Source organism: Ascaphus truei, chromosome 8 (assembly GCF_040206685.1).
Source record: "Ascaphus truei isolate aAscTru1 chromosome 8, aAscTru1.hap1, whole genome shotgun sequence".
Taxonomy (NCBI): Eukaryota; Metazoa; Chordata; class Amphibia; order Anura; family Ascaphidae; genus Ascaphus; species Ascaphus truei.
The window spans coordinates 936,499-946,065 of record NC_134490.1 but is presented as its reverse complement, the minus strand read 5'-3'; the positions used below and the strand labels follow the sequence as shown (position 1 = coordinate 946,065).

General features: G+C 53.0%; 1 protein-coding gene across 1 annotated transcript in view; it reads right to left on the bottom strand.

The window, feature by feature from the left end:
• Window positions 1-1,236: 1,236 nt before the first annotated feature.
• The window catches only part of LOC142501027 (membrane-spanning 4-domains subfamily A member 15-like), a 44,938-nt gene continuing 36,607 nt past the window's right edge, over window positions 1,237-9,567 (bottom strand). Inside the window, exon 7 of the mRNA XM_075610270.1 lies at window positions 1,237-7,043. Within this exon, the coding sequence (XP_075466385.1) occupies window positions 6,930-7,043 (114 nt within the window). The 3' untranslated portion in view covers window positions 1,237-6,929. The remainder of the gene's footprint in view (window positions 7,044-9,567) is intronic.

Genomic DNA, 9,567 nt, shown 5'->3' with positions numbered 1-9,567 from the left:
AGCATCAAAGGCAGGGGGGCGTCAAAGGCAGGGGGGGGCGTCAAAGGCAGGGGGGGTGTCAAAGGCGGGGGGGGCCGTCAAAGGCAGGGGGGGGCATCAAAGGCAGGGGGGGTGTCAAAGGCAGGGTGGGCATCAAAGGCAGGGGGGGCATCAAAGGCAGGGGGGGCGTCAAAGGCAGGGGGGGCATCAAAGGCAGGGGGGGCGTCAAAGGCAGGGGGGGCGTCAAAGGCAGGGGGGGCATCAAAGGCAGGGGGGCGTCAAAGGCAGGGGGGGGCATCAAAGGCAGGGGGGGTCAAAGGCAGGGGGGGTCAAAGGCAGGGGGGGCGTCAAAGGCAGGGGGGGGTTAAAGAAGGGGGGCGTCAAAGGTGGGGGGGGCGTCAAAGGCAGGGGGGGGTCAAAGGCAGGGGGGGGCATCAAAGGCGGGGGGGCGTCAAAGGCAGGGGGGGGCGTCAAAGGCAGGGGGGGCATCAAAAGCATGGATTCCTCCCCCTCCTCCTGCTCCTCGGGGATGTTGAGCCATAGAGAGCATGCTCTGGGGTGGGGGGAAGTGGGAGAGCGACACACACACACCTACCTCTACTTCCGGCCCCCGCTATCTTAGGCACTCGGCGCCGCGAGGGAGGAAGGGGGTACTTCCAGGCGCCGGCATCTTAGGCACTCGGCGCCGCATGGCAGCTGCAGCCTGCCTGGCCACTGCCTGTTCCTGCGCCGGGGAGGGAGGTGAGTTGGAGCGCCGGGGAGGGAGGTGAGTTGGAGCGCCGGGGAGGGAGGTGAGTTGGAGCGCCGGGGAGGGAGGTGAGTTGGAGCGCCGAGGAGGGAAGTGAGTTGGAGCACCGGGGAGGGAGGTGAGTTGGAGCGCCGGGGAGGGAGGTGAGTTGGAGCACCAGGGAGGGAGGGGAGTCGGCGCGCATTGGAGGGAGGTGAGTTGGAGCGTCGGGGAGGTGAGTGAGCGCCGGGGAGGGAGGTGGTGTGTGTGTGTGTGTGTGTGTGTGTGCGTGTGTGCGTGTGTGCGTGTGTGCGTGTGTGCGTGTGTGCGTGTGTGCGTGTGTGCGTGTGTGTGTGTGTGTGTGTGTGGCCAAGGGGGAAGACAGTGGCAGTTGGGTGACGTCAGACCCACCAATCTGATTGGCCAGAAGCTGAGGACCAATCAGATTCACCGCAGATAGCACTAACATTTCGATTTTATATATTAAGATTACCGTTGCAGGGACAATGCACCGACACGTAGGTGTTCTGAGTATAGGATTTTTATTTCAGCCAGCAAACAAAACAGGGAACAAAAATAACTGAGCTTTTCTTCAGCATAAAGGGTTAATAAAAACATAAGTCCTTGACAAGGGCTTCTCCCTTTTCCCAGCAAGGAGTTTCTCACGTCCATGTTACAGAAGAGCAGGAGTTCCAATAGAAACAGACCTCAGGCTTCCTCCCCTCAGAGCCTCAGCGCGTTTCTCTCTGGCACCGTCAGGAAGAAGAACCCTGAACAAGTCTAGAGTCTGTGTTCTTCAAGTCCCAAAGGAGGCAGCTGGGACCTGGTGAATTAACCCAGCCTTTTCAAAGCTGTGATTAACCCGGTCACTGCTGTACCGCAGACCTATACAAAGGTCTCCCAGATATACCGAATTCACCCTGTCACAACCGTATATAAAGATGTAACATCCATGGTGACCCATCGGTAACTAGTTTTCCATTTGACCCCTTGTATCTCCGAAAGTAAATCATTGGTGTCTTTCAAATAAGACGTTAACGATTGAACCAGGGGTTGAAGGTACCATCGATATAGCATGATAGCCCATCTCCCAAAGATCCAATTCTTGACATGATGGGACATCCCGGGGGAACTTGTGAGTGACTTGTGGATCTTTGGGAGATGGTGAAAGATAGGTACTATGGGATATGGGCAATACGGAAAGTTCCATTCTTTTGAATCCAAAACATATAATATTTTCCCCATGTCACGTAGTCCTCTCAGCTCTTGTAATAAAATGTTGGTTGGATTTTTTTTCAGCCTACGATAAGGGCATCTTCTATTTAGTAAATAGGGACCAAAGACGCTGCTAATTATATTTTTGATAACTCTTCGGTGGTGACAGCGAAGTAAAGATATTGTGATGGATTTAGGGGAGATATTATTCATTTGAGGGACCGTACGCTAATAAAGATTGGATCAGCTGGTTAGCTGTGTGTATTAACCCATGTCACATATTGAAGTCACCTGCTCACAAATGTGCCGTACTGTACGGGACATGGTGGTTTATTCATTTCTACACTATGATTTTGGTCAGGTTACACATACTTACAGGTTGTACAAATATCTAATTATTTGAGGTTATGTTCGCCTCTAATAGTAAAGAATATGGCGTTCTTTGTACAATAAGCTCGCGTCTCCGAGAGGATTTTATAACTCTTGGATATTACCAGATAACATCACTCACATTAACACACTCGGGTACCTGGGAGATACTGATCCAGTGTGCAGCAAGTAGTGGGAATTAACCCCTGTGCTGCCAGAGACATATCGCAGAGAATCACAGACCGCAAAGGGTTAAACCGAAAATGTGGGGAAATGAATCAAAATATGCATCTAAACGGAAAATCAGTGAGATGCTGGAACTTGGGCTGGTGTCCGGAGGGTTGAGTTACAGTACTCAGTATCAGGAAGCCGCAGGCGCAGTAAGGTAAGGAGACGCGGTGTCAGTGAGATGCTGGAACTTGGGCTGGTGTCCGGAGGGTTGAGTTACAGTACTCAGTATCAGGAAGCAGCAGGCGCAGTAAAGTAAGGAGACGCGGTGTCAGTGTGATGCTGGAACTTGGGCTGGTGTCCGGAGGGTTGAGTTACAGTACTCAGTATCAGGAAGCAGCAGGCGCAGTAAGGTAAGGAGACGCGGTGTCAGTGAGATGCTGGAACTTGGGCTGGTGTCCGGAGGGTTGAGTTACAGTACTCAGTATCAGGAAGCAGCAGGCGCAGTAAGGTAAGGAGACGCAGTGTCAGTGAGATGCTGGAACTTGGGCTGGTGTACGGAGGGTTGAGTTACAGTACTCAGTATCAGGAAGCAGCAGGCGCAGTAAGGTAAGGAGACGCGGTGTCAGTGTGGTGCTGGAACTTGGGCTGGTGTCCGGAGGGTTGAGTTACAGTACTCAGTATCAGGAAGCAGCAGGCGCAGTAAGGTAAGGAGACGCGGTGTCAGTGAGATGCTGGAACTTGGGCTGGTGTCCGGAGGGTTGAGTTACAGTACTCAGTATCAGGAAGCAGCAGGCGCAGTAAGGTAAGGAGACGCAGTGTCAGTGAGATGCTGGAACTTGGGCTGGTGTACGGAGGGTTGAGTTACAGTACTCAGTATCAGGAAGCCGCAGGCGCAGTAAGGTAAGGAGACGCGGTGTCAGTGAGATGCTGGAAATTGGGCTGGTGTCCGGAGGGTTGAGTTACAGTACTCAGTATCAGGAAGCCGCAGGCGCAGTAAGGTAAGGAGACGCGGTGTCAGTGAGATGCTGGAACTTGGGCTGGTGTCCGGAGGGTTGAGTTACAGTACTCAGTATCAGGAAGCAGCAGGCGCAGTAAGGTAAGGAGACGCGGTGTCAGTGAGATGCTGGAACTTGGGCTGGTGTCCGGAGGGTTGAGTTACAGTACTCAGTATCAGGAAGCCGCAGGCGCAGTAAGGTAAGGAGACGCGGTGTCAGTGAGATGCTGGAACTTGGGCTGGTGTCCGGAGGGTTGAGTTACAGTACTCAGTATCAGGAAGCAGCAGGCACAGTAAGGTAAGGAGACGCGGTGTCAGTGAGATGCTGGAACTTGGGCTGGTGCACGGAGGGTTGAGTTACAGTACTCAGTATCAGGAAGCCGCAGGCGCAGTAAGGTAAGGAGACGCGGTGTCAGTGAGATGCTGGAACTTGGGCTGGTGTAGGGAGGGTTGAGTTACAGTACTCAGTATCAGGAAGCCGCAGGCGCAGTAAGGTATGGAGACGCGGTGTCAGTGAGATGCTGGAACTTGGGCTGGTGTCCGGAGGGTTGAGTTACAGTACTCAGTATCAGGAAGCCGCAGGCGCAGTAAGGTAAGGAGATGCGGTGTCAGTGAGATGCTGGAACTTGGGCTGGTGTCCGGAGGGTTGAGTTACAGTACTCAGTATCAGGAAGCCGCAGGCGCAGTAAGGTATGGAGACGCGGTGTCAGTGAGATGCTGGAACTTGGGCTGGTGTCCGGAGGGTTGAGTTACAGTACTCAGTATCAGGAATCAGCAGGCGCAGTAAGGTAAGGAGACGCGGTGTCAGTGAGATGCTGGAACTTGGGCTGGTGTCCGGAGGGTTGAGTTACAGTACTCAGTATCAGGAAGCAGCAGGCGCAGTAAGGTAAGGAGACGCGGTGTCAGTGAGATGCTGGAACTTGGGCTGGTGTCCGGAGGGTTGAGTTACAGTACTCAGTATCAGGAAGCCGCAGGCGCAGTAAGGTAAGGAGACGCGGTGTCAGTGAGATGCTGGAACTTGGGCTGGTGTCCGGAGGGTTGAGTTACAGTACTCAGTATCAGGAAGCAGCAGGCGCAGTAAGGTAAGGAGACGCGGTGTCAGTGAGATGCTGGAACTTGGGCTGGTGTCCGGAGGGTTGAGTTACAGTACTCAGTATCAGGAAGCAGCAGGCGCAGTAAGGTAAGGAGACGCGGTGTCAGTGAGATGCTGGAACTTGGGCTGGTGTCCGGAGGGTTGAGTTACAGTACTCAGTATCAGGAAGCAGCAGGCGCAGTAAGGTAAGGAGACGCGGTGTCAGTGAGATGCTGGAACTTGGGCTGGTGTCCGGGGGGTTGAGTTACAGTACTCAGTATCAGGAAGCAGCAGGCGCAGTAAGGTAAGGAGACGCGGTGTCAGTGAGATGCTGGAACTTGGGCTGGTGTCCGGAGGGTTGAGTTACAGTACTCAGTATCAGGAAGCAGCAGGTGCAGTAAGGTAAGGAGACGCGGTGTCAGTGAGATGCTGGAACTTGGGCTGGTGTCCGGAGGGTTGAGTTACAGTACTCAGTATCAGGAAGCCGCAGGCGCAGTAAGGTAAGGAGACGCGGTGTCAGTGAGATGCTGGAACTTGGGCTGGTGTAGGGAGGGTTGAGTTACAGTACTCAGTATCAGGAAGCCGCAGGCGCAGTAAGGTATGGAGACGCGGTGTCAGTGAGATGCTGGAACTTGGGCTGTTGTCCGGAGGGTTGAGTTACAGTACTCAGTATCAGGAAGCCGCAGGCGCAGTAAGGTAAGGAGATGCTGTGTCAGTGAGATGCTGGAACTTGGGCTGGTGTCCGGAGGGTTGAGTTACAGTACTCAGTATCAGGAAGCCGCAGGCGCAGTAAGGTATGGAGACGCGGTGTCAGTGAGATGCTGGAACTTGGGCTGGTGTCCGGAGGGTTGAGTTACAGTACTCAGTATCAGGAATCAGCAGGCGCAGTAAGGTAAGGAGACGCGGTGTCAGTGAGATGCTGGAACTTGGGCTGGTGTCCGGAGGGTTGAGTTACAGTACTCAGTATCAGGAAGCCGCAGGCGCAGTAAGGTAAGGAGACGCGGTGTCAGTGAGATGCTGGAACTTGGGCTGGTGTCCGGAGGGTTGAGTTACAGTACTCAGTATCAGGAAGCAGCAGGCGCAGTAAGGTAAGGAGACGCGGTGTCAGTGAGATGCTGGAACTTGGGCTGGTGTCCGGAGGGTTGAGTTACAGTACTCAGTATCAGGAAGCCGCAGGCGCAGTAAGGTAAGGAGTCGCGGTGTCAGTGAGATGCTGGAACTTGGGCTGGTGTCCGGAGGGTTGAGTTACAGTACTCAGTATCAGGAAGCAGTAGGCGCAGTAAGGTAAGGAGACGCGGTGTCAGTGAGATGCTGGAACTTGGGCTGGTGTCCGGAGGGTTGAGTTACAGTACTCAGTATCAGGAAGCAGCAGGCGCAGTAAGGTAAGGAGACGCGGTGTCAGTGAGATGCTGGAACTTGGGCTGGTGTCCGGAGGGTTGAGTTACAGTACTCAGTATCAGGAAGCCGCAGGCGCAGTAAGGTAAGGAGACGCGGTGTCAGTGAGATGCTGGAACTTGGGCTGGTGTAGGGAGGGTTGAGTTACAGTACTCAGTATCAGGAAGCCGCAGGCGCAGTAAGGTATGGAGACGCGGTGTCAGTGAGATGCTGGAACTTGGGCTGGTGTCCGGAGGGTTGAGTTACAGTACTCAGTATCAGGAAGCCGCAGGCGCAGTAAGGTAAGGAGATGCTGTGTCAGTGAGATGCTGGAACTTGGGCTGGTGTCCGGAGGGTTGAGTTACAGTACTCAGTATCAGGAAGCCGCAGGCGCAGTAAGGTATGGAGACGCGGTGTCAGTGAGATGCTGGAACTTGGGCTGGTGTCCGGAGGGTTGAGTTACAGTACTCAGTATCAGGAATCAGCAGGCGCAGTAAGGTAAGGAGACGCGGTGTCAGTGAGATGCTGGAACTTGGGCTGGTGTCCGGAGGGTTGAGTTACAGTACTCAGTATCAGGAAGCCGCAGGCGCAGTAAGGTAAGGAGACGCGGTGTCAGTGAGATGCTGGAACTTGGGCTGGTGTCCGGAGGGTTGAGTTACAGTACTCAGTATCAGGAAGCCGCAGGCGCAGTAAGGTAAGGAGTCGCGGTGTCAGTGAGATGCTGGAACTTGGGCTGGTGTCCGGAGGGTTGAGTTACAGTACTCAGTATCAGGAAGCAGCAGGCGCAGTAAGGTAAGGAGACGCGGTGTCAGTGAGATGCTGGAACTTGGGCTGGTGTCCGGAGGGTTGAGTTACAGTACTCAGTATCAGGAAGCAGCAGGCGCAGTAAGGTAAGGAGACGCGGTGTCAGTGAGATGCTGGAACTTGGGCTGGTGTCCGGAGGGTTGAGTTACAGTACTCAGTATCAGGAAGCCGCAGGTGCAGTAAGGTAAGGAGACGCGGTGTCAGTGAGATGCTGAGGAGCGCATCTAGAGTATGGAGGTGTTCGTTTTGAGGAGCACAGAGACATCGCTGGGGTTTTCATTGGGGGGGAGATCGGATTGGACAAGTGGGTTCCATTGATCGTTCTGCATCACAAACATCTGTAGGGAAGACAATGACACAATGTGACACAGTATGACAAAGTAATACAATGTAACACAATTTAACATTATAGAGTGCAGCATGACACAATACAACACAGTATCACATCATGGATAACGGTGTGACACAATGCAACACAGTATGGCATAAAGTAATATAACATAGTGTAACATCATGGAGCACGCAGCCACCTGCAGGGGAGACAATGCCACAAGGTAACACAATGTAACACAGTGTAACATCATGGAGTACGCAGCCACCTGCAGGGGAGACAATGCCACAAGGTAACACAATGTAACACAGTGTAACATCATGGAGTACGCAGCCACCTGCAGGGGAGACAATGCCACAAGGTAACACAATGTAACACAGTGTAACATCATGGAGTACGCAGCCACCTGCAGGGGAGACAATGCCACAAGGTAACACAATGTAACACAGTGTAACATCATGGAGTACGCAGCACCTGCAGGGGAGACAATGCCACAAGGTAACACAATGTAACACAGTGTAACATCATGGAGTACGCAGCCACTTGCAGGGTAGACAATGCCACAAGGTAACACAATGTAACACAGTGTAACATCATGGAGCACGCAGCCACCTGCAGGGGAGACAATGCCACAAGGTAACACAATGTAACACAGTGTAACATCATGGAGCACAGTGTAACACAAAGTAACAGGAAACAGAAATAAACTGCCCGGCGCTTCCTTAATACAGTGCCACAGCGCCACCCAGGGGTGAAAAAATATAACAAGCAAATGCAGGAAAGGGAAAATATGCAATATAAATAAGGTAACAACAGTAAAATATATATAATCAAAGGACCACTCAACCTTAAGAGGAAAAAGCCACAATCCTCTAGAGAACAGAAAAGGCAAGGGATGAGGGAGTGTGTCCTAGATTTGACCAATGGTGTTCTGCAGCAGCTTCAGATGATGAACTGCCTGGTAGCCAAGCTAGAGCTGGTGGGGAAGAAAAACGGGAACAGGGGGGGGGAAGGAGACAAAGAAGGGGCTGATGGTGTAGTAATATAAAACACCTTTAATAAATGACACATAAAAAAGCCCCTCTGAGGGCGTACTCACACTCTGTACTGCTACTCAGGGCACATAAGGGTATCTTTACAGCCAATGCTGTCCGGTGTGCGTCTCCTCCGTCTCTGGCAGTCTCTGACGGTCCCCACAAGCGGCCGCTGGGGTTCCCGTGCAGCTTGACTGGAGTTGGCGTCTGGCGTCACGATCAACCGGGAACGGATTGCCTCCTCCTCCTCTTACACTCAACGCGTTTCGCAAGATAGGGTTAACTTGCTTCGTCAGGAGTGTCTCCTGCCGAAGCAAGTTAACCCTATCTTGTCTCCTTCCCGTTTTTCTTCCCCACCAGCTCTAGCTTGGTTACCAGGCAGTTCATCATCTGAAGCTGCTGCAGAACACCATTGGTCAAATCTAGTACACACTCCCTCATCCCTTGCGTTTTCTAACACAAAGTAACACCCTGGAGCTCTGTATGACACAATGTAACACAATATAACAGTGTGACAGCAGGTGGGTGTGTATTTTGGAAAGTACCTTCTGGATAAAATGAATACCTTAAACCTCCCATGATCCTAATGTGGCCCAGGTTCCCCTTGTGGCCCAGGTTCCCCTTGTGGCCCAGGTTCCCCTTGGGCCCAGGTTCCCATTGTGGCCCAGGTTCCCCTTGGGCTTCCCTTAGTCCCCCTCACCTCCGCTCGTCTCCGCTGCGAGTGGGAGCGTTGCAGGTAGCGCGGGTGCTGGGGGCTGCCGGAGTGGCGAGCGCCTCGCCGGGTCTCCAACGGGAGCAGTTGCTCGGGGCGCCCCCATTTCCTCTAGTGCGGCGGCCATTACAAATGTTGCGCATGTGTAGAATGTCGCGCAAGGTAAAGGCTCTGCAGGGACTACATGTCCCATGAGCCTCTAGGGCAGAAGTCAAATGGCGCGAACTAGCAAGTAGCTGAATTGTAGTTAAGGCAGTTTGAGTCAGTTGTAGCTGGGACAGCAGAAGTGTAGGATGTGTGTGTGTGGAGGGAGTCAGTGACCCACTGCAGTATGCCAGAGACCCCCATAGACCACAGTTAGGTCCCCACTCCCCTCAGCTTGTGGTTGCTTTAGGGACAGGCCTATAGATAGGGACACTGCCCTGTAGTACCAGAGTGAGGCACACAGTCAGGATGCGGCAGGACGCATTATCCGACGCTCACCACCATGGCTTAACATGGACCCATAATCCGATGGTCCATTAACCGATGGCGGTTTGTGGGACGTATTCCGGCAGATAAGCGAGGACTCCCTGTACGCTGAATCTATTATCCCATATACAAGCAACATCATTGCATATTTCACTATTGTGTTACGCCGTTTCTTCGAGCTTTGGACACCTCTGGTAACGTATAACCTGTGGTTATGGCTCTGTCTCTGTGTGTCACATGGTGTTGGGTTTATCTGTGGGACGCATTGTGGGCCTGGGATAGTTACAATGGTTCAGTACCAGGTATACAATGAG